The sequence below is a fragment of the Lemur catta genome, chromosome 19 (genome assembly GCF_020740605.2).
Source record: "Lemur catta isolate mLemCat1 chromosome 19, mLemCat1.pri, whole genome shotgun sequence".
Classification (NCBI taxonomy): domain Eukaryota; kingdom Metazoa; phylum Chordata; class Mammalia; order Primates; family Lemuridae; genus Lemur; species Lemur catta.
The window spans coordinates 14,357,058-14,382,916 of NC_059146.1; the positions used below are offsets into that span (position 1 = coordinate 14,357,058).

A 25,859-nucleotide genomic window follows, 5' to 3' on the forward strand; every position below is an offset into this window, starting at 1 on the left:
TCATCCAGTACCCTTAAATAAGTCTCTTGTGACTGTGTAGCAAGAAGCTTATTCAATTTTATCCTGTATCTGTTTTCTAGCTACTCAATTCCTCAAGATGGTGCTTCAATAGAATGGAATAAAACATTAAAGTTTCATTATCGTGGAGAATAGTCTTAAAGTTTCTGTTGTTCACATCAGGTTAATCAAGTCCACATCATTGTAACCCTAAGAAGCTATATTGAGAATACAGTTTTAGGTTATGCTAGTATTTATTAAGCACCATCCTGATGCAAGACATTTTACTAGGAGATTTTAATAGACTATATTTTAATAGCACAATATATGTATGTTTGATCATCACAAAAACTTTGAGGGACAGCTGACATTCATCCTAGGGGCAAGTTCTGCTTTCTCCAGGTTATAGAGCCAGTAGGAATCTTAGCTACTATTTATTTAGGTCTTTCCCAGTCCTGGACACTGCCAACAGTTTTGCCTGGATTGTCATGTAATCTGCACAGTAGCATTGTCAGGTAAATGGTTTCAAATCCAGTTTCACAAATGAGGGACCTGTGGTCGAGAAGAGTAATTTCCTCAAGATTATGTGGTGAAGGGGAGTGGAGGGTCCTGTGCTCAGAAGGTGCTGGAGCCAGAATTCAAGCCCAGTTCTCCTAATGCTCCTTTCTCTACGTTGTGATGTGGTGACACATCAAAGCAGGCAGATCTGCCCTCGGTGACCAATTGTTGCTCATACTTGACCTCATGGTCTCAAGTGATCTTATATGTATCCTAGTGCTAAGTTCTTGTTACCACTAGGAGCCGTAGGGTAGTTCCTGGTGCCAGGTCACTCGAAGATAAAGAGGGACAACCTTTAATGGTGCAATTGATAGCCCCTATGGGAGAGGTGTTCCAACACTGACACGTGGTTGTCACCTCCCTTTTCCACTCACAGCTCCCACGGCTACAGCCATATTTGACCCTCTCTTGTTCTTTCTCTAGATCTCTCATTAACCATAAAGAAGGAAAAGCCAGCGTAAGATGGAAAAGTCACAGACACATTTTTAAATGTTTATTAGTGACAAAATTCATTCCCCTATCCCAGAGGATTAGCTAAAATTTGATACATAGGAAAGAGGGACAAGAAGTGAAAATTCAAGTGAAAATTAACCTGTGGAAACCCCTTGAAACCCAGTATGGGACAGAGATTGTCCCAGTGATAATTGGCTAAGTCTAAATTAGCCAGTTTCCCAGGGCGAAGAGTTTCTTTGCTTCATGAGCCATGACACTAAGTAAATGGTGAAGACAGAGAGTAGTGTGTTTTGGCTTTTCTGTTTGACCTTTCCAGAATCCTAATTAAGCTTATTGCAGATTCCATAGAAATGGATCATTTTGTAGTTTGTTGCCAAAATATTTGCACCTGGATCCAAGTGGTGACCAGTGGCTCTTATAGACCAAGCTCCCAAATTGGAATTGATCATGTTCTGCGAGCCTAAAGAAATTTACTTTTAATCTTATTTATGGCTTCTATCATACCCTGCCAACATGTATTTATGAAAGTGCTTTTTTAATACATTTATTTTGAAGTCTTTCATCTGAAGCAGCTGCTTATTAAAATAAGTAGAGAATGTATTATATACTTTTTACTGTCCTTTTGGTACTGATCTTTTGGGATTTTGAGAGCCAATGTGCTTTAATAGCTTGTCTCAGGAAAAAAAAAAAAAAACGAAAAGCTGAAAGGAATTTAAATGGGCAGAATTGACATGAATCCAAAATTTGAGAGCAGTTACTAAAAGTTCAAGTTGGAATCTGTTTTAGTACACTCCTGGCCTTTATTATCCATCATTCCTTTCAAAAGGAAGAGCCTTGAATATCTGTCCCCCTCACTCCTTACCCATTGTTTTTATGCAGAACAGTGTGTTGCAAAAGGACCTTCGATCTCTTGTAATAGAAAGCTCATAAAATTGCATTAAAGAATCTAGCTCAGGAAGAGCAGCTTCCCAGACTCCATTTAGGTAGTGCCTGTGATTTCACATACGCTGTGTTTCTCCAAAAGCTCACACAGATCAGACATTTCAGATCACAGGTGAGAGTCACATTATTGAACATTGGGGAGCACTATCCCACCTTGAATTCTGCAGCCACACAAATCGTCCTGATCTTGGTGATTAGCAGGGCTGGGTAGGAGAAGGAAGAATGCTGAAAGAGGTCTTGGTGCCAGCTCTGCTTCTGATTATGATCCCGAGCAAGTAACCTGGCATGCTTTGCTTCAGAGCCCCACCCAGTATAAAATGCGTATAAAAGTGTACCTGCTGTGTGTTCTAGGATGTTTTTAAATGAACAAGTGTAATGATATAAGAAAACGTACTTTAAGCTTTTTAGAACATAATAGGAATGTAAACTTAAGTTTGTTAATAATTTACTAACATCTTCTTCCTTTGGAGAATGGGTTCTTGTTTGGTTTTACTGTTCGGGCCAAGCATTCTTTAGCCTATTTGGATTCTCTCTGCGATCTGTAATGAAACAGAGAGAATTAAAAAAAAAATACAATTCGCATGTGTGCTTGTTTTACTGCTGAAATGGGGCAGCCTCAGCAGCAGTGTTAGGTTAATGGTTTTACAATCCAGAGCCTTCAAAGATCATAGGATTTCAAAATTGAGCAAAACTAAGACTCAAGCTAAATATTCTCTCTTTTAGTTTGTTTTCCTTGTTTTGTTTTGTTTTTTTTTTCTTTATCTGCTCTCATTCATTTTTAATGATGAAAAATACTGTCTTTCCTAACTTCTTTTACTGACAGTAAACAAATATTTTTGAGTTCCTATTAGTTAAGGGCCAGACTAATAGGAACTGGCCCTTAAGGCTATGGAAAAGCAGGGAACAAGACCTGCTTCTTCTGTTCTTCCCTCATGGATCTCACATTCTAAATTTCAGCCGTCAAATACATTTGTGTGTTTCACTTTAAATTTATGTAGGCAGGATCTGAAACATGGCAAACTAAAAAGACAGGCTAGGGTCTTGGAGGGAAGGGAATGGGGACCAAACAGTAATTAGCAATTCAGATCTTAAGTGAATTATATGATCCTCAAAGTCAAAAACCTGGTAAGTGTTATTGCACAATATTTCTATAAATTCGGGATATTCTCTGAGTAACTGTTTATCTTCTAATACATAAAGCTTTGCATAATAGGAAAAGGGCTTATCTATGTTTTAATTATAGAATATTTTTTAAATACTATGTTTTAATTTTCAGACCCATAAAATAAAAAAAAAATAATGAAATATTTCTAAGAGGAAGGTTTGTTTAACAAATAGGTTCTTCTGCAATTGACATCTTTATAAATGATACCAAATTATATGAAAATAGTTTTTAAAATGGATTAAATATTCATGACTATTATATTTATATTATTTATTTAGTAATTTTTTTGTTTTCACATATTTTACAAAGATATACTTCCTTATACACAATCTAAATTTCCAAAAGTTACAAATTAGTTAATTCTTAATTAATATAATAAAGCTCCAATTTGTGAGATTTTTACATGAAGCCAGTGATCAAGTTACTCAATTATTAGCAGTCATTTCTTCCACTACACAAAATATATTGAGTGCCTTTTAGAAACAAGGAAGTTTTATTTTGTTTTGTTCTTTTGAAGCCTGAAACAAATTTCAGTACTGTCTCCTTAAATATTTTCCATTGTTTCTTATCAGATTAGAGCACAACAGATATGTCCAAATCTTTGATTATTTTATCTAGGTGAAAGGTAAACACATTTGTAATAATTAAAAATTCATTGTGCCCTTATGTTGTTATTTGAGACATTTTTAATGCCTAGAATTGCATTTTTAGATACCTAATTATGCATTTAGGTTGTTTCTATTTTATTTTTATAGTAAAAAATTATCTTTTGCTTACAGTTAATATCTCAATATCTAATGACACCATGATGGTGCCAGAGGATTTGCCAACTGCTTCTTCTACTGACATGGTAAGTAACTTAAATTTGAGACCATCTGCATACTGACTGTATATTATATACTGTATTTGTAACATGCACAATATGGTGTGTCCTAGCATTTAGCAATCCTGGCATGAACACATATTTAATAATCATTGATAGTGGAGGGATGGAAAAAAATACTTTCCTTTACCCTGGTCAGCTTTTTTTTTCCCTTTTCAAAACAACCGAAGCCAATATTTACTTCTATAATATGATTTTTAAAAACCTTCTTAGGAATTTAACTGCTATATCCCATTAATTGTAACCTTGAAATATTTCACAAGGGAAAATGTGACAAGTTGAAAAATGAGAGCATGGTATCCTCTTTCTGTTTCTAGTACAGTTAAGAATTCTGACTAACCCAATGGTGCTGTGTTCTCTTCACTAAGGGTGATTGTAGCAGAACGTTTCCCCTGCTACTTAGAAAGGACTGTGCCTCTGTCACATGATATCCTTTCCCATGGCTTGTGACCAAGGATCTTTAAGGGACTGGAACTAAGCTTTAAAAATGAGCTGTTTTGCATGGAAGGTCACACACTGGAAGGAGACTTTTGTGTTGGATAAAAATGGGAAAAAGTGCTGTTTCAGACTTCCAATTGTGTTCCTTCTTTGCTGGATATGGAATCTTACCAAAGAATATCAATCTTTCCATTATAAAGACAGAAGCCATTATCCTTTGTGCTGATAGAATGCCCATCTCTCAGGAGACCGGAGCATTTCTGCAGATATTATGTAGTGAGTGCCCACAACATCCCTTTCAAAGATGATGTTTTGCATCTTTCCTGGGCAACTCTTGCAGAACCCTGTTCTCTTGTTTTCTTGTTCTACGGCTCTCTTGACTTCTTTCCTCACTGTTAAAGTTTTCTCTGACTTTTCTCAAACCTTACCTCTCTGTTTCTTCCGTGTTTGATAGTGTATGTCTGTGTAAGAATAGGTATATATGTTTTACCACATACATACAGAAAAGAGTGCAATTTTCAGTCTCTTAAAAAGTCAGCCAGCCTGTTACTTAAAAGAACTTGCCTAAAATACAGGGAAACATATTTCCTTCTAGATGTTAAAGAATTTTAATTAAAATTCTTATTAAGGTAAAAAAACTAATTAATATAAAACGTAAATTAATTCGCAATAAAAATTAATGAAACACTTCCACACTTAAAAAGAGATTGTTTCCTAACTTAATTACTTTTGTAACTAATTAAGGAAGGCTTTAAAACTAATGAATTTTTAAGCCCCGCCTTTGGGCAAGTCCTGGAAGAGACTCCAATAATTGATATGTTATTACAAAAGGATGTCACAGTAAGATTCATGGAAAGCAAGTGGAAGTTCTGGTTGACTTCCGGTATGACTAAGAGAGAGGACAAAGAGGCATAATAATGATCACAGCTTAGCTACCATTTCTACCAGAGACCGGGTGTTTCACACACATTGTCATCATTATAAACCTTAATATGTATTATAAATATAAATAAACATCAACGTAAAGTATCAGGCCTAATTATCTCTATTTTGTAGATGAGAGAAACTGGAGCTCCAGAGGTAAATAATCTGTTTTGCTCTAGGTCACGTAGCCATCAATTAGTCGAATGAAGCTTTGAACTGAAGTCGGGGTGGTTGTAAGACCTGTGCTATTTCTGGAACATGATGCTCCAGTGTTTGCAAATGGAAGGGTTTACCCTTTTAGTTCCCACGGGTGCTCTGCACTCCAGGGCAACAGTCCCCTCATGTGTATCGATCACATGCCTTAATTGAAATGGTAAGGTGCTATGTTCAGCCCTTCTAGGGAAAGAAGTTAGGGAAAACAGCATATATGTCTGTGCGTGTGTGTGAGTGATCATGAAGGACGACTGTTATTCTATCCTTCATTTCTCCTCTTCCATCCATATCAATACCTTTACATATGCTTTGTGTGTGCACATACGTATACACATATGTATACACATACAATATAGGTAAATGATTTAGCATTGAATATTAAAGAGGTAAAATGATTTATTATCATCAATAATAACTGTCATTTACTGAGCACCTGGCAGGCACTTTACATTAATTGTTTATAATTCTCACACTAACTTTATGGGTAACATGTTAACCTCTTTTATAGCTAAAACACAGGCTTAGAAAGGTTAGCTGACCAGCATATGGTAAAATCAGGATTTGAACCCAGGGCTTTCTAGTTCTAGAATCTGCCTTATTTCCATTCTTTAGGGAAGCAGCATAGTGTTCCCTATAGAGGGACTTACAGATATTGAGTTCTTGTGTCAAACTTCCTGGTTTCAAACACAGAGCGCCAGTCCTTAGCAGGCTTTGGAACCTTCTCAGTTTCCCAAGAAATCGGAAGCCCCTGCTCCTGCGAGGCAAGGGAGTCCTCTGCTTGGCCATGCTAGCTTTGCTACCCTGAGCCTTTCTTAGGACATATAGTTATCAGGACTTAATTTCTTTCCTTTCATTTTAGCCATAATTAGATCAGGAGAGAAGGTACAAGGAAAACTGACAGGCAGCCCCCAGGCCAGCGCGGCTCCCTCTCCCAGCCCCTGAGAACATCCCTGTCACAGGCAGGAAGCCCTTTTCCTTTCAGCTTCATTAGCATGAAGACAAGCTTTCTTCTTCCTGGTGGTAGCAGTGTGTTTCAGGGGGGAAAGGCAGGAAAAAGAGGGTATGGCAGCATTTAAACAGAGATTAGAACTCTAGGTTAACTATACCTCAAGATAAAAGGGGAGGTTTTTAAATTTTTTGCCATTTGTTGTTGGAGTCGTCTTTATTTCTTCTCACTTTTGCCAATTTTCCTGCACATTTCTCACTTGGCATATCTCTTCAACCTGCAAACAAAATTCTTTAGAAGGTGCCAGCTGGAATAAGTGGGTAAATAATTACCTTACTTGTTTTTTATTAATCTTTCTTAAATGTATGTATAGCTCACATTTATTTCAATATTTAATATTAGAAATGTGTTGGTCTTTATTTAGAAGTTTGGTGATTTTTTTTGGACCAGAAATGTGCCTTAGGAACTTAACTCTTGTTTATATCAGTTAGCCTGTAGTAAAATTGGTTTCTTTATGTCATTTCACTTAAAATCACAGTTTCCAAGAACCTATTGATGATGTTAAGTGAGGACTTACTGTAGCGTAGAACCTTTCATTATTTTTTGCATATTATATTACCTAGAGATGCTATTAATCATGGAACCAAGAGCTATTACAGTCACATGAATTCTGCTTGACACTCAGACATGGAAGCAAAAGTGGTTTGATATGATGTACCTTCAGGGGGATTCTAGGAGTTGACATTTGTTTTCATGGGAAATGGAATGTCATGTTAATCTTCTTGTGCATAGCATCCTTGTGATTTCTCTCCCACTGAGAAAGTCAAGTGTAGAAATCATTTTTCTTTAAATCTCTTTGAAGATTATATGTTCCTACTTTTACAAATATTATGGAAAATTTCAAATATGCACCAAAATAGAATAGTACAATGAAGCTCCATGTAACATCATCGAGCCTCAAGGACTGTCAACACTTTGCTCATCCTCTTACATACACCACTTTTTCTTTGGGGAGAATGCCATGGTATTTTCAATTTTAAAAGAAATCCTTCAGTGTACTTTCTAATTTCAAGAATTGCAAGCAAATTCATGCAGTATGAAGCAGGGTCATTCTCTTGAGATGAGATTAAAAAATAGATTGAAATATCTTTTCATGAGACTTACCTCAGTTAAGATCTTCAGCACCTTGGTCCCATTTCCTTTAAATCTTTTTTCTCACTGTCCCTTTACACAAATAATCTGCTTCAGCCTATCTGGGGCACTCACTGTTGGCTCCTGCATGTGCTGGGCATTCAGTAAATTTTTATAATAGCAGAGGGCTTGCTGGGTAAGTGAATGAAGCATTGCATGTCACCAGATCAGCATCTTTGCTCGTGGTGTCTCTCTGTCTATTTCTTTACACTTTCTTTTTCCAATACCAAAAGAAATACACATCCAAAGTTTGTTACTTGTATTCCCTTATCCGTTGGCCTTTGTTACTCTTGCTGTCATTTCTTTTTAGTTTTACTGTCCTGTTCGTCTTCTTTCTGCTGCCTTTTCCATATGGGAATTCTACAAGGACCTCTTAGGTCTCCTTCAGGGCTTAGCTTAAGTTTTGTTTCCTCTGTACTCAATGAAGTTGACTACCCCCTCTTCTGATCTTCTCGTCTCTGTACCACTCCGTTAGGTACTTTCTTTTACTGCCTTATATTATGAGTTAATATTTAAGTGAACATATTTTATTGCTGTAAGGAGACTTTTAAAATTTTTTGATATTTTTCTCATCTTTATTTTTCCTATAAAGGTTATATGAGTTCATCCACACAGTCAGGGCCCAGTGCATTTTCTGTTTCCTTTTAGCCATGTTTTTCTATTTTCCAGATGCTACTGTTACTCAAAATATCCTATATCCAATTGAAATAGTGTTGCCACATTTAGCAAACAAAAAATAAAGAGTGCATGTTACATCTGAATTTTAGATAAATACTGAAAAATTTTTTAGTAGTAAGTATATCCTAAATGTGACATATAACATACTCATACTAAAAATATTCATTGCTTAGTTGAAATTCACATGTAACTGGGCATCCTATATTTTACCTGGAGCCCTAAATTGAAAGTTTATTTTACTTTAATTTTTCCTCCAGACAAAAAGGTGATAGATTGGTGCATATCTTCTTTGAATATGTCATATATTCCAAATCTGATGAGAGACTTCATTCAGTCAGTCAATTAAGATTTCTTTGTTGTCTAATGTGTCCTAAATTGAACTCTGCTACTATCTTAGTTTACTGTTCTTCTTTTTTCTTATTTTTTAGTGATACACAGTCCCTTTGGTCCTCAGGCACTATACGCATATCATCTTTTGCTTTTACCCATGCTTAGTCCAAGCAGTTACTAAGTCCTAGTCAGTCTCTCTGTCTCTCTGTCTCTCTCTCTCTCTCTCTCTCTCTCTCTTTCACCTTCTCTCTTTCTCTTTCATTTTCCTTTCTCTATTCTTATTTTTTCCATCACCCTCTTTTCCCTTTCATCCTTGTAGCTGGCTTTTTTGTCATCCACCCCAATCACCTCAAAAGTCTTCACCAACCCTGATGAACTGGCCTTGACCTTGCAGTGTACTCATGTTCTATTCTATTCTATTGCTGCTATATTTCTTGAAAAAATAGCCTGTAATTGCTGTTGCAATTTTTTTCCCTCCCACTCATTTCTCAACTCATTGTATTTCTTTTACCCATCACTCTGATGACTTTTTCGTAGAACACTTTTTTTTTTTACAGCACAATTTTTCTTTGTAACTTTATTAAGTCTTATTACTCCAGTGGTCAGGTCTTTGCAGATGACTCCTAATTAGATGCCTCTAAACTTGACATTTCTTCTAGATCCAGGTCTCCAGACCCATGACCCATCTCTCTGAGTGTTTCCAAACTCACAGCACTGAACATGGCGGGGAGCTACAATATAAATGTAATGAAAAGTTACAAGCATCATAAGGAAAAGACATAATGTGCTATGAGAATTCTAATAGGCAGAGAGGATCTCTGAGATTGTTTCCATTTGTCCTGTTTTTGAAGTTTGATTCAATGATTTAAACACTATGTATAGAATTTTGCATAGGAAATAAAGATCAAAACGAAAGAGAAGTGAGAATCACTTGTAAGGTAAAGGACAGTAGCAGTGAGATGAGTTAAGTGTCCCTTGTATTAAGCCCAGAGGAGACGATGGTGGCTTGAGCAAGGGTGGTAGCAGTGGGTGTGGGTTGGTTTGTTCATCACATGGATGTTGCTGAAAATTTTATGGAGTTAACCTTCATTGGCATCACCTTATATGGAATATTGAAGCAACACAGATAATATAGATCACTAAATAACATAGATGTCTTTTCAGTGATACTTAAATACAATTGTTAGACTTTAAGTTTTATGGGTGTGTTTTGAAACTGTGTTTTGAAATATATGCTGAGATATATGCATGCCACCTAAAGGTTTTAGACTTATAAGTCCTTAGTGTTAGATGGTATTTGGAGGCTAAATTTTATGTATAATGATACAAAGAATCATGTGAAGCTTACAAAATACTGATATTGGCATTTTAAGTTGACGTAAGTAAGAAAACATGTCTATCATTTTATATACATCTGTATAGTTTTCACCTCAACTTGAATCTCTGTAAGAAAATCAGTAAAACTGCCTGTTGAGATTATTTTAATGCATCTTACCTCTTTGGAGAAGTCTAGTTATAAAAAAGAATTCTGTTGATAATAAAGTGAACTGGAATGGTAAATTTTTGCTGATTTGAAAACAATCTATTACCTCTTATAACCTCTAAACTTTAAATGTATTCTGCTAAAAACATCCATATAACAAAATGAGACATGATTAATCACTTTTCAGAAGCAGAGTTTGATAAAAGAGCAATTATGCAATTCAGCTATTTAGAAGTTGATGCTACTATAGAAAAAATATTTCAGGAAAAGATCTAGAGCTTTTTTTATTGACTTATGTAAGCACTCTACCTTTTGAGCTCTATAAAAATATGAACTCTTTCTGGCCAAAGATTCTTCTTTTATGACTAGGTTACTCACATCAGGAGAATTCTTTGAATAGTAAAAGATATTGATGATGTGTTTGGTGTGAGGTAGAATTCTTTTGCCTTCAAAGGACAGGAGAAATTTATATTTCCACATTTATTTGAAAGGTGTTTTCAAATAACTCTCCTGTTAGCATATGACATACCCATTAACCTTGGACCCAAGAGGAATGAAATTGTGAGTATTTAGACTGTTTCTAAGCCGAGACACTCAGTCCCTTCCACACAGCCACACTGGCGTTTATTTAGACTTTGAACATCTTTCTCCATGAAATAGCCATAATTGTCACAATGTGCAAGAAAGAGCTCTGTATATAGCAAAAGAAATTCAGTTAAAGGATAAGTATTTTAAGAACGCTCAGCTATCAGTGTGAGAAAGATCTGTGCAGAAATTTTGTTAAGCAAGGGAATGAGTGATTAGGAAACTGCTCATCACACAAAATGCTCAAGCAGAGAATGAATGACCGTCTTTCAGGACGATTGAATACCCGGGATGAGAAATCTGATAAAATGATCCCTGAGTTTCCCCGATACTCTAATATTTTATCAAAAGCTAGTTAGGCTTAGAGGCCATGAACTTTTGGTTGACCAGTAATTCAAATAAGTTGGCTGTTTTAGAAGCAGATTCTGATACAGGAGTTTGGGGTGCATGTAACATGAAGAGCGTGGTCTCAATAAAAAGAGAGTGAGAGAAGCAGCATAGGACAGGGAAGGAGTTAAGCAAGGATGTGGTCTCGGCTGAGTTCAGCTTCAGCCTGATCCCATGAGGAGCACTGGAGCATACATTGTGCCGCAGTGTTGTTCCCACCTTGAGGCGAGGGGGCTAGTTTTATACCCCCGGTTAGTGTTGGTCAGTAATTGGCCGTGAGGGGGCATATCATTCCAGCAGAGGTAGCTCTGGTGTGGCTAATGGCAGTTCTCCAGGGAAGGAGCCAGCCGGGAACTGAGAGCAGCTAATACTCAGAGTGCTGGGGGAGGGGTGCACTGGCCCTGCCCGCTGGGCTAGCAAAATTGTGCTCCTGTGTATGAGAAACAGAAGATTAGAAGAGGAGTGAGCCGCTGGAGAGAGGCACAGCGCTGGCACTGTGCTAGCAATACACGAAAACCAACATCCCATCACCACAGCCTTAAGGGCATCACAGCACATACCAACGGTGGATGCTTATCACGCTGACCTGCAGTCAGCAAGAAAAAACCTATACTTTATTACAAATGCAATTGCAAAAGGAGGGGCAGTCCACAGTTTTATAGTTTAATTCCTTAGATCACCAGTTTCTAGTTCTTTATCAGAGAAATAGTGTATTTAAGAAAGTGCATGGTGAGTGAGTCGTTAACCTGCTGTAACTTTTAGAACATTAGCCGTAGAGGCATCAGGTAGAAGCATGAAGCCGTGCACGACCGAGTTAAGGACTTCTTGAACAACAAAGGTGTTTCAGAGAGTCCCACATTTAATATCCTATTAATGTGTCTCAGTTTACTTTCGGGAAGGCTGACCGGAAAGAAGGACTTTGTCGTTTGTTCCATTGAACAAATGGGTTATTGTACGGCTGCAGCCCGAACGAGTTAGCAAATTGCATTATTCTCATTGAATTTTCAGTAACTGCTGTCCTCCTGCCCACCCCCCACCTCACCTGTTATTCCACCAACATCTCATCAAGTTGCACCCTCCAATGGTTATCCTCGGGCTGTTTGACAGAAATTTTTAGTATAATCTCTATGTAGCCCATCAAGTAGAAAAAGCTGCTTTTGATCTGTAGAAAAATTTTCATGTTTTTCTTCTTCAGTACCATAATGCTACCCTCGACTGGGCATTTTTGTCGAAGAAGGAGTGTTTGAAATACGGAGGAAAGCTCGTGGGCAACAACTGTCATTTTGTTCCTGATATCACACTCATGTCTTTCATCCTCTTCTTGGGAACCTACACCTCTTCTATGGCTCTGAAAAAGTTCAAAACTAGTCGTTATTTTCCAACCACAGTAAGTATCTGAGCTTTAAATCGTTTTCGTTGGATTTACACTGCATCAAACATACAATTTTACAAAATGAAAAGCAGCACCTGCAGTACAAGCTGTCCAATATAATACTGTGCGTTTAAAAAATTACATTTCAGTCTGTGTTCGTGTGCATATTTATTTATCATAATTATAGTCCAGCTTTGAAAAACCTTCCAAGGATTTGCTCACATAATTCTGTCATAATTCTGAATGTACTGAAAGGAACAAGTGGGAGGTATTCTATCTAAAAATCTACGAGTGAAGAAAAAGACCTTTTAAATCTATAGTGTTTAAGCACATAAGCAAAAACCCTTTTCATATTAATTATCTTTTTTTCATAATGAACTATCAAAAATTCTTTTCCTGCTAAGCAGGAATTTTCGTGCTGTAGAATTTCTTGTCCATCAACTGTACATGTGAGTATTTTAGTACTTCAATTATGGGCTGTGGGAGTAAACATAAATTGTGTTGTTACACAAGTATTGGTATAAGATATGTCTGTCCTCTGAGCCAAACTTTCCTTCCCATGATGATGAATGCCATAGTAAGGAGAAACAGATAATTAAACTGGATTGTGCAGACATCCTGTCTCCCATTAATGTGCTTGGGTGAACTCAAAGTCAAAACTGCGGTTCGTGGAGAGACTTCAAGATAAGACCAACATTTAGTTAATGCCATTTTGTTTTTTTTTACCTGAAGAATGAAACTAAGATAATCCTTTGCTTTACAGTTTAGTTCTCAGTGTTTAGAATGTCAGTATTTCTTAGGCAATCTTGATTACACCTGACTTAGATCAGTGAGCTGCTCTGTACAACTGACACGTCACAAAATCTCTTCTTGTGTTTTGTGTAAAAGGGGTGGAAGAACTTTAGAAGATGAGATGCACTCGATGAAATTCCTGTTTCCAATTTCTAGGAGGTGAAACTTACAATTAATATATTTACTTTCACTCAGACGATGTTTGACTCTCTGATTCTTCTTATCAAATTGAAAATGAAGTAAAGGGTTGATAATGAAATATCTAGAACTGCATGACCCAAAGAATGAAAAATTTCCCCAAAGTGAAATGGAGAAAGAAGTGTTCAGCTTAGTTTGCTTAACATAGACGTTGCAGACCGGCAGTCCACGGGCAGAATCCAGCCCACAGCCATTCTCTGTTACGCCCACAGTATGTAAACACATACACACACAGTTCAGGCCTTCGGTGAAACCTATAATTTGCAGGTACTCATTGTCTTCCCGACTGTCTATTGCCCAAGACTTGGCTGCTTCACACGTTCAGATTAACTGCCTGTTCCTAAACACACGAGCCTGTGACCCCAGCTCACCTCCTGGGGAATGTGCTTTCTTGATCCACCTCTTCCACTGTATGAATTTTGTGTCGAACAGATTCCTGGGTAAAGGTCTTTGAGGAAAATTTCCTTTCCATTGAGGTTTTTCCTTCTCAGTTATTAGTTTATTGGGCATCTTGTATTTGTTTGCATTTTTGGCTTACACTTTGAAAATCATCACCACCTGCCAAAGTCTGATTAATTTAAGCATAATAGTTGGAAAAGTGGGACATTTGTGAAGCACTTGTAAATCGTAATTTGCAAAATGAACTAGTTTCAACCTTAAGATGAATGGAGATCCTTTTTTTCCTTTAAAAAAATTTTTTTTATTTCAGCATATATTACGGGGGTAAAAATGTTTAGGTTATCCAGCCCGAGTCAGAGTTTCAAGCGTGTCCACCTCCCAGACAGTGTGCACCACACCCATTAGGTGTGACTAAGGGGGGCATAGTCCATCTGGGAATGGACTTGAAGTTCATATAGCAGTGATTGACTATTACAAATTTCCAAAAATTGATTACTGTCTCTACCACTAAACCAAGTCTGTTTTTGAGTTGCTGCCAGTCTGTCTGTGGATAATTCACAGCTGTCATTCAGCAAATTCAAAATATGGTTTCCTTTCCTCCCATAGTTGAACTTACTCATCTCTCTGTATTCCTTATATTAGCTAATAATATCCTGTCCTCAAAACTACCCAAATCTTAAAATCCTATTTGGTGTATAAGTCAGAGTCCTAGCAGGAAGCTAGTGATATACTCAAATTAGAATAATTTGAAGAGTTTAATAAAGGCATTATTTATGAAGGTAAGGTTAGGGCATAGGGAAACCAAAGGAGAGAGTGTGGTCTCCCAGTGTTAGTAAGAGTGGGATCGTTACTATTCCAGCCCAAACAATGTGGAAAGGGAGCGGTTGCTGGAACCTGGAAGGAGAGAGAAGAGTAGAGTTGTTTTGAGAGGCAGTGTAACCTTGGATTGAGGGATTTGGCCAGCCTGGGGCCAGCTCTCAGGGCTCCAGGTGGGGAAATCCGTAGTACCCTGATCCCACTCTTTCCCTTTGATGGCCTGCTTTGACTGCCACTGGCCAAACCCAGGTAGAAGCCGGAAAGCAAAGGAGCCCATTGTTAACCACACAGGTTAGTCTTCTAAGGCAGAGAGTGTGGTAGAGAGGGGTAGAGAATGGATCCAGCATGAGAAATGAAGATATCCATTGCATATGGCACTCCACGTTTTTCTTTTCAAATTAAACTTGTCACAGTCCTTCTGATTATTCAGCTATAGTCTTTCTCCCTTACATTTACACTTCGATTCCCCTAGTTCTGGCCCTCATTACTTTTGCCTAGACCAGGGTCAGTGACTCACTCTCTTTCTGTCCCTCATTGGAGCCACTAGCAATCTATCAGTAGGAGCACTTAAGATGGAACAGACGGCCTTCGCTAGCCTTAAATACCTGCCTATCAGGTATTCAATTTATATATCAGGCACTTCTAGAGAGCTTTCAGCTCCGTGGAAATACCAGCACTGCATCGACTGTCTTTTTTGTGTTCCTCATCCCGTTTAGAGATGTGTATTAGTCTGTCATCCCACACTGTGAGTGGTCTGTTACATCAGCCTCAAGTCTTTAGTCAAGGTCTTTTAGCATCGAAACTTCCAGTAGGAACATCACATCATAATCTGTGATCCTCTATGGCAGATGGCTCCGGGCATTCACATGAAATCTTCCAGAATCCCACACCAGCAAATGATCATAAGCATAGAACAAAGATTCCATCCCTGCATATGTGGTGGCAAAATGAAAGTAATAACTTAAAAATAGAGCAGCCTTGTGGCTAGTAGAAATTGGAAAGCCATAGAACCCTATGAATTAGGCAGAATTATTGGTATTTTGATATAGTCAGATTCAGTGTGGCCAGCTGACATATATAATAGGCTTCAAAATGGCTTTCTTTAGGAAATGCTCAGTTTTCTAATTTTCCTCCTTATAGTACATTTCAATTCTAATCCTTACATGACTTGTTTGTAATCATAAGATTTTCTTTTAATATACCTCCTGGTTATTACTGTCATTTAAATAAACAATATCATAAATTCCACTTAACATCAATAGTTATAATGCCTTCTATGCTATATTTAGATGATGCAGAATGTTCTTTTATATACTTCTTTAAAAACCTGTATTCTCTATCCTATAATTAGTATATTCATTTTAATATTAAACAAAAAGTTATTGTGATTCTAATGTGTGCTTGATACAATGCTAGGTGGTAAGAGCACAAAGACAGATAATTCATGGACCTGGCACGTAGTAGGCACTTAATATATATTTGTTGAATAAATTAAATTTGGGGGTTTTCAAATGAGAATGACTCATTTTGATCTTTCTGCCCCATTTATGCTTATTATTCCCTGCAAGGTCACACTTCGGTGACTTTTTGTGACTTAAGTAAGTTGATGGTAGTCTTTGAGGAACTGGTTTCATGAATGAACAAAAAGTGAAGAGCTTCAGGAATTTTAATGAGAATGTAATGAGCATTCTAATTAGGTGGTGCATTTAGTTCTTAAAACTTATGCACTTAAAACACAGGAAAGTCTAGAATCCCACAATTAGCTATATTTTTGGAACCCTGATTCTTGATTGACATTTTGGCCTGTGACCATTCTGTTAAAGTTGGATGTGTTTAGTTTATAAACAGTTCTTTACAAGAATCAGGTGACATCTTCATTGTAGTTTCTTTTTCTCCCAGAACTGTTCTTGGTAAATGGGAAAAAAAACTGTCAAACTAAAGCAAATAGTGTATTAAAAAATGAGTAAGAAATAATGGGCATGTAGTCTATGTCCTATTCTAGTGTCAGTAACCCTGGATGGCATTTGTCTGGCTTTTGTAGAAACATCGGATCTCATTATGCCATTGAAAAATGACATTGCTGTCACTAAAGGTGAATGAGATTTTCAAATTTTTGTGGATTTTGTACCAAGGAAAGTAATTATGAAAGTCAAATTTGTTTTTAACCCAAAATTGTTTTTTATATTTATTTTGTTAAGAATGACAAAGGGATACTTAAATATAAAAACAACTTAGTCTGTTAAACATTTAACAAAGACTACAAATACTCTAGCTCTTATGGACATATGACAAAAACAAAAAATACAGTCAACTTTAATTAAGCCTTAAGAAAAATAGGGCTGGAACACTGATTGGCCAAAACTTTTTAAGAGAGTTTTAATGGTAGCACAGAGGCAGTCTATGGATAGAAAAAATAATTTTGGCCATGGTACTCTGTTGGCCTTATGCACTGTCAGCTTATTTGTCCATTGTAGAAAAGTCATCAACATTAAATATAGGTACTAAACAAAATGGTCTCCTATGCCATCCAGGTTGTCTAAATTTATATATATGATTTACTAGTTAATCTTTTTTAACTTTTATTCTTATGCCTTAATGTAAGTTATAAAATCACTCTCCTTTTTAGGCCATGGAACCCTTTATTATAATGATTATAATAATTTATATCCAAGAAGACCCTATTTAGAGGGTTAAGTAACTTTGATAATTGAGTCTAAATCAATACATTTTAGTGTTAGGATTTTGAGTACCACCTAGTCTAACGAAGCCTCTTCATTTCTGACATGTGGTTTTCATCACGCTGCTTGAATGCTTCCTAGAGTAGGAACGTAGCATCCCGCAGGTATTCTTGATAGAAACACAAATCTGTCTTCTTACGGCCCCCGTCCAGAGTCTGCCTTTGCCATCTGGAGCTACACAGAATGAGTTTAGTTTCTCTTTCCTCTGATAGACTTCACATACTTGAAGAGGACATCTCCCTGTAGCTTCTTGAGGCCCTCGGTCATTCTTCTTGTGATGAGTTTTCTGGACCCCCACTCCTCTGGCTGTCCTTGTCTAGATTAGCTCCAGATTGTCAGTTTCAACTTAGAAGATAGTGACCAGGTTGGGTCATGGTATTTCCCATGGGGTTGGAGCATTTCCTTCTCGAATACATTCATTGGGTTCCATGTTTTACTGCCTGGTTTTGAGGCAAGATGGAAGGAGAGGTCTGTTGGTGATTGCCAGTGTCTCCTCCACATCCCTACTGAGCCACTTCATGAGGCCTACCCCTCTTCCTGTAGACTTCCTTTGGCAAGCCCCACCCAGATACATCGTCCAGTCCGCTTCCCTTCTTTGCTCACCAAATCTCTCTGACTTGGAACTTACAGCATTAAAATCCTAGAGTCTAAGTCAGACTTTCTTTTTATTAAATTCTGGTTATAGTGGATATTAGTGAATTAAAGTGCAGTAGATTATAATTATTGCTATGACTAATATGAATGCTTATTTCTTTTACTGTGTTTTATTGCATTGGTGACTCGGGATCAGATTTCAAAACTTATGGTATTTTGTGCCTTTTGTGATTGCTAAAAGGCACATATTTGTCTGGCATACTTTTTTTTTTCATCTAAAAAAAATGCTTTTTAACACTGCTGGTTTGTGGGAAGTACCACAATCATTAGAGGACTTGACATCATGAATTAAAATGTACTGAGAGCCCACAGGGTCCCTGCTGCTGTCCTTGTCGCTTTGTAACAGCTCTATCCGTTGATAACCGCTCTGCAGGCTCATGGCCCTTTCCCCCCAGTTAATTTAGGAGCAGCTGAAGTCCTTGCAAAGCGAAAACCAAATGCCCTTTGGGGCTTCTGAGGAACCAAATTTATTTTTCCCATGTAAATTAACTAGCTTCTCACTGTTGGTGTCTCTAGGATTATGACTCTCTCAATAATTAATACAGTATTGTTCTTCATGAGAGTATGTTTAGAATAGATTTATTAGGTTGTTTTTGCCCAAGAACGATAGAACAGTGTGTGGTTATTTGAATTGTCTTTCCCATCCACTTAATTCTTCTTTGCTTTGGTGATTTAAGTATTTAAGCTGATAGTTGCTTATTAGATTAATTGAGATATTGTCTTATTAATCCTGCAGATGACAGAAATATCTTTCTCCTCTTCATTTTTATAATTAAAACGAGTAAATAAAAATAAAAGAACTCAAAACCAGTCTGATATAAAAGAACCATTACAGTCTTAATTGAGACATGCTTATCTTTTCCTCTTTCATAAATCGAAGTAGGAATTATTATAGCACATCCGTGTGCCATTAAAAAACTTTCTTTATGACAAGCCCTTGTTATCGTGAATTATCTTTATTTGTGTTCTCTTAGATTGTGAAAATTTATACTCCTACGATATTCAAGTTTGAGCCTGGAGAGACTTAGCATTTGGTTTGGATGGACATCCACAAGTTACGATGTTTCTCTAAGCTTTGAGGCCTCTGAAGCCACAGGATTGGGCATGAATCTTATAGGAACAGGTTTCTCGTGAAAACTTTGGCACTTCTACTTTTAATCGCTACGAGTAATAGCTAGTGAGGAATTAGGAGCTATGAGTTTCTGATTTGATTTCTTCATTGGTATACTGACCTACATAAAAGGGTGTTATTTTTGGAGTTTTTGAAAGAGATCAAGTTTGATGAAATGAAAGGGAAAACAAAGAAACAATAAAAGGAAATCATATATTTTTATTTTTCTAAATGTGCTTGGAAATGTGAGAAGGGCCCAAAGAGAGCAATTCTTATCTCCTTAAAATCAGACTGAAAGGTCCTGTACGTAGACCCCAGGGTGTATGGAGTACGCTGTATATACCCATTGCTAGACATCGTTAGTGCACTTTCTGCTTCTACTAAGTTGGTTTTGCCAGGTCAAATTAAAGTTTCATTTTAGTATAGAGTAAGACCTGAATGGCCTGCTAAAATAGCACCCCTACTTGCCTTCTCTAATTAGAGGATTTAGATTTGAATACAAAAGTGTTCTGGGGAAAAATCAATTTCCTTGAATATGAAGCTTAGACTGGATCCAATATCTCTCAGAAATGAATATCTTAATAATATACACTCTTCGGGAGTGATTTCTGCTGTAACTGAACTGTATTGAACAATTTAAGGAGAAATAGAAGTGAGTAAATTACACAGAATGTATCACCCTAGCTGTGATTTTTAATGAGGTTAAGCAACATTATTAATAGGGTAATTTTTTTCCTCCGTAAATTTTCAGAACTGTAATCCTGACATTTATTAGCATTTGTCTTTTTAGCTATTTTTGTACCTATACTGTAATAATACTACATTTGCAAAACTACCATTACTTAGAGGTTCTTCCAAACTCAATATGGATATGATATATATACATCAGATAATATGATACATATTATCCATATATGTCCCTACCTATTTATTCATATTAGTCATTAGTTTCTAAGGCTGTTTTATCAGATTGCCACAAACATGCTGGTTTAAAACAACAAAAATGTGGATCTGAGAGGTCAGATCTAGAAGTCAAAATTGAGATCTGGAGGTCAGAAGTCTGAAATGGGTCTTACTGGACTAAAATCAAGGCGTGGGCAGGGCTGCATTCCTTCTGAAGGCTGTAGAGGAGAATCCATTTCCTTGCCTTTTCCAAATTCTAGAGGTTCTTCCAAACTCAATATGGATATGATATATATACATCAGATAATATGATACATATTATCCATATATGTCCCTACCTATTTATTCATATTAGTCATTAGTTTCTAAGGCTGTTTTATCAGATTGCCACAAACATGCTGGTTTAAAACAACAAAAATGTGGATCTGAGAGGTCAGATCTAGAAGTCAAAATTGAGATCTGGAGGTCAGAAGTCTGAAATGGGTCTTACTGGACTAAAATCAAGGCGTGGGCAGGGCTGCATTCCTTCTGAAGGCTGTAGAGGAGAATCCATTTCCTTGCCTTTTCCAAATTCTAGGGGCTGCCTGCATTCCTCGGCTCATGAACTTTTCCTTAAACTTTTTTTTTCCCCAAGAGATAGGGTCTTGCTCTGTCACCCAGTCTGGACTGCAGTGGCAGGATCATAGTTCACTGCAGCCTTAAACTCCTCGGTTCAAGCAATCCTCCCACTTCAGCCTCTGGAGTTGCTGGGACTGCAGGCATGAGCCAATACTCCAGGCTGTGACTTCTTTCATCTTTAAAACCAACAATGGCCAGTCAAGTCTTCAATACCCTGACACTGACTCTTCTGCCTCCCTTTTTCACTTACAAGGACCTTTGTGATTACACTGAGTCTACCTGGTTAATGTAAGACAATCTCCCCAATCTCAAAATCAGCTGGTTAACAACCCTAGTTCTGTCTGCAACTTTAATTCTCCATTGTCGTGTAACATTACATATTCACAGGTTTCAGGAATTATGACATGGTCATCTTCAGGGGTGCATTATGAATAGAAAGAGAAGAGTTAAGTGGATTCCAAAGTTTTTGACCTGAGCAATGGGGGAAAATTAAGCTGCCATTAACTAAGATGGAGAAAACTACTCAAAGAGCAGATTTAGGGCATCAGTGGTGGAGCAGGCTGGGCTGGGGCAGGGGAACTGGGTGGGAGGAAGTCAAGCACTTAGTTTTTGACATAAGTTTGAAATGCCTATTAAAAAAATCCAGGTGGAAGTACCAAGTAGTTAGATGGATGATTCTGGAATTTAGGGGAATGGTCTGGCCTAGAGATATAAATTTTTTATTCCTCAGCATGTAGATATTATTTTAAAGCATGAGACTGAATGAGATCACTTAGGGCAAGAGTATAGATAGAGGAAAGAAGAGACCAAGGTCTGAATTCTGGGACACTCCAACTTCAAAAGCTTAGAGGAGTTTAAGGGAAACTGACAAAGACCCAGAGTAACCAGTGAAGTAGGATGGAAACCAGATCTACTAGATTTGATTTCCAGATATCAGAATGTCAAAGCATTCCTATGTCATAACATGACAAATGGCATATTCCAGCCAGTTGCTTTTGATAAATTATACTGGCTGGTTGGACTATTACCATACAAATATCCTGCTGTCAGAATTCACTCTGCATCTATTGGTAGTTCTGTGTTTACTCTCTATCCATATAATGTTTGGCTTATGAAGTTTAATGAGACACTGTTGAGAATATATATTAATGCCATCTTTAGAGGGATGTATGTCTATATGTATGATCTGTATTAAATATAAGAATTCAGAGTGGAGCAAGAAATTCAGCTGCTTCCTTAAGCTACAGAAATGATAATTTGACAACTTTATATTCTTTTGAATATCCTCAGTGGTGACAAATTGCTTTCACTTTGAGTGTGGGTTTAACTTTTAAAGATATCCATAGTCATTTGTATATTGTTGAATAGAGTGAAAATTGATAAATCAATATAACATTCTAGAAGGTAATTTGGCATTAGATACCAAAAGCCCTGAATTTTTACATACACACTGATAGTAATAATTCTCCTGGCAGGAATTTATTCTAAGGAGACAGTCTAAGATATGTGCAAAGATTTCTTTAAGGTATTGTTCATCATAGTGAAAAGTTGGAACCGATCTAAACAGTAGAATATTAGAAAAATAGATTTTGGAATAACCATTCAGCATAATACTATGGAGTTATTAATGCTTACTATTATAGAAAATGTCAAGTGATATAGAAAAAAGTGAAAAAAGAAAGATATCATATAGTATTTGCAAAACTATATGTATACATATATATGAACATACATATACACAAAAGGATACAGTTGCAAATGTTAAAATTTATTCCTTGATAATGGAATTGGGAAACACTTTTTGTTCATCTATTTTTTCTAAATGTTATACAATGAACATATATTAATTTTTAAACAGGAAAAATAATAAATTTCAAAGAAGATAGAATCATAGATTCTTCAAACATGTCTGATTGTTAATGTGGGTAATCAAACAGTCTTTGTTCAGTAATAAAATTATCAAAGGAATTTTAAAATTATTTGGAACAATAGCAACACCACCGAAATAAATTAATAGCTTCCCAAAGAGAACCATTTGAAAGACAACACTGACTTGGATTTGGAAGTTCTGGTATTTTTGGCAGGATGGGGGGGGAGGGTATATTCTAAATTGAGCTTTAATTTACATAGTAAAGTTCCCAGATCTTACGTTTGTGTAACCAACACCCAAATCAAAATACAATTGGTATATTTGTCTGAAAAAAAATCATTTTTTTAATTTACATATTATCATGCCTTAAATAATTTCTTAAAACAATTTAGACCTTTCAGCGTACTTTCTCTCTGTTGATACTTAGAATCATGTGCCTTGATCTTACTAGCTCATGGAGTAATGGGGCCACGTTAAGAGCATTACATGTGGGCCTCAATGATATCCAGTTTGCCATGTTGGTTTTGCACCGTGTTCAGTTGATGGAAGGCTGAGAATGCTTTCTCTCCCAGTTAAAGAAGCCGTGTTTCCTAGGGCCTGGAGTGATTCTAGTAGACCAGGTCTGTCCTCTAGCAGGGCCAGAACAATAGATCCTATGGGAACTTCTACCAAGGAATTGCAGATTGGATTTGTTTCCTACCTTCTATTTCCTTTCTTCTGTTTATTAAAAAAAAAAAAAAATGAGGGGAGGAAAGTTGTCCATCTTTTTAATACTTATTTCCCTTCTTTTGAACAACTTAAAGGATATGAGTTGTCAACAAATTGGATTTTCTGGGTGAGGATTGGGAGGGTGATAAATAAGAATTACTTTTTTGCCTTCACAACAACGTCTGGTCCTCCAGCAATTTATAGCCTCCTGGACCAGAGGGATGGTTGTACCATCCTGGCATACTCCTGAAACTGCTTCCCAGTACTATCTTTTGCCAGACCGTCCTAAACTGCCAGTGTCAACAATACTTGCGTAAAACTTAAGAAATGAGAGTTTTCTGCAGTATTGAGCCCCTGGGAAACATCCTTTTTCTGCAGTAATTCCAGATACTTCCAACCAAAATTAACTCAGCGTGGCAGTCCCATGTTATTACTGGGCTTTTATTTTTTGTTTGTTGTAATTGAAGCTTCCTATCAAAGACCTCCTGACAGTAGACCATTGATTCCAGTGGTCTCTGCAGCCAAGAGAGCTTCTAGAACTTGAAGTAACAATAGTTGACTTATAATAGGAGAGTTTATTGTGTTCCAAGCAATATGTTAAATGCTTTCACAGCTTTTTAAATTTAATTTTTATAATAAACCATGATGTTGTAGGGATTATTTTGGCTATGTTTCGGAGATGAGGTAATTGAAGCTAAGAAACGATAAGTATTTACAGATAGTAAATAATGGGGCTGGAGCTCCAACGCAGGTAATCTGACTGCAGTAGCTGAGCTCCTAACTGCTGTACTATATGTTCTCCTCAAATCGATCTCTGTTATCTATTTGTTCTTGACGTTATTGTGTGTAATTGGTGGGCACTTGCCCCTGAAAGATCCTATAGTTGGCCTTGTGTTCCTTGGTGTGGACTTCTCAAGAAAGCTAAGCCTAGCAGAATGCAGCCCACCAAGAGGGAAAGGAACTCCTGGCCAAAAGGACCATCTTTGATCCTGCTGATAGTACCAAGGCTCCTGACACCTAGTACTGGTCAAGAACTGAGCACTGTGGCCTTTAGCATACCCACACTGCCAAGAAATTTCCAATCCTCACTTTAATTTCTATTGAATATGGGTCTGCAGTAATCTCAGTACTCTATTTCAAGAGACCCTCTGTCCTGAGAACTGTGCATCAACTCAGCCCACCACTGATCTCTCTCCCCTCACTGGAAACGGACTGCTCACTCTGAGATCACTGATAACCTCTGAATCAACCCTGGTTTTACTTGGAAGCAGACTTCCTTGTACACAACTTGGCTATGGGCTTCATGAAGACATGGGTTGTGTCCATTTCATTTCCTGTGATATCCTTGGCACCAACCGAAGTGTCAGGAACTGAGTAAATTCTTGTTTAATGATCAAATTGTGCACTACCATGTGTACCTGCTTTACGGGACACTCGCATATCTGTGCTCTAGTCGTGCCCTTAGTCCCTCGTGAGTGCCACTAGAGACTACAGAGCAACCTCCAAGCAACTAAATGGTACAATACTCCCCTTATCAACTTGTAAATGGCCATTCTGCATCCACTTCGTGGGGAAGATCTGAGTTTAATGCTGTATCCCATAAAGCCCAGACCTTGTCCTGACCAGGGGCAGATACTTAGGAATCTAGAGGGTTAGCAAATAAAGGCAACTACACTTAAGAAATGGTGGAGTGGAGATGCCCCACATACAGGAGACTTTAAGAACTATCCTGGAAGGAGAAGTATTGTCTTTGACAAAGCTAGTGCAGCCATCACATTTCCATCTTTTGTCACTTGCCGTTACTTCAAGATCTTGATATTTACCTCACCCAATGGACTGGAACTTGTAGTCCCTTCCCTGCTAGATTCTTGGTGTTTTCAGGCTACCTCATGGGATTTCTCTTAACTCTACTTACAGTGCTACCTCCCAAATAATAAACAGAATTCGATATCTTTGTGCAGATTTTTATAATATGTGCTTTGATTTCATTCTTATCCAGGTGTCCATGCTGCATGGGATGAGTGTTTGTGCCGTAATTCAGGGATATATTGTTTGATTGTCCTTTCTGCCTACACACACACACACTGCAACCTGCTTTATGGGATCAGATTATATCTGGCCAGGAGATAAAATAATACAAAAACAATTTAAATATAATCTTTCTGTAGTGTGACACCTCCTTTAATTTGTTGATAAAGCTGTTGCTGTAAACTGTTAGCAAGCATAGAATTCTTCATTCAGTTCAAACATAGGCAAATGTATGTGTCTGGTACTGACTGATCCCTGGTTTCTGTTTTCTTTTTCTAGGCAAGAAAACTGATCAGTGATTTTGCCATTATCTTGTCCATTCTCATCTTTTGTGTAATAGATGCCCTGGTAGGTGTGGACACTCCAAAACTAATTGTGCCAAGTGAGTTCAAGGTGAGTGAATGTCTCTACCTTTTGGTCATTTCTGAAACTCCTCGGCTTTCTTTCCTTTCCCCTATTCTAGTTTATTGTGTCTTTTT

At 37.3% G+C, this 25,859-nt stretch overlaps 1 protein-coding gene across 1 annotated transcript in view; it reads left to right on the forward strand.

Moving 5' to 3' along the window:
- The window catches only part of SLC4A4 (solute carrier family 4 member 4), a 324,449-nt gene that overhangs the window by 263,625 nt on the left and 34,965 nt on the right, over window positions 1-25,859 (forward strand). Inside the window, exons 15-17 of the mRNA XM_045531644.1 lie at window positions 3,895-3,965; window positions 12,369-12,560; window positions 25,660-25,773. Of these exons, the coding sequence (XP_045387600.1) occupies window positions 3,895-3,965; window positions 12,369-12,560; window positions 25,660-25,773 (377 nt within the window). The remainder of the gene's footprint in view (window positions 1-3,894; window positions 3,966-12,368; window positions 12,561-25,659; window positions 25,774-25,859) is intronic.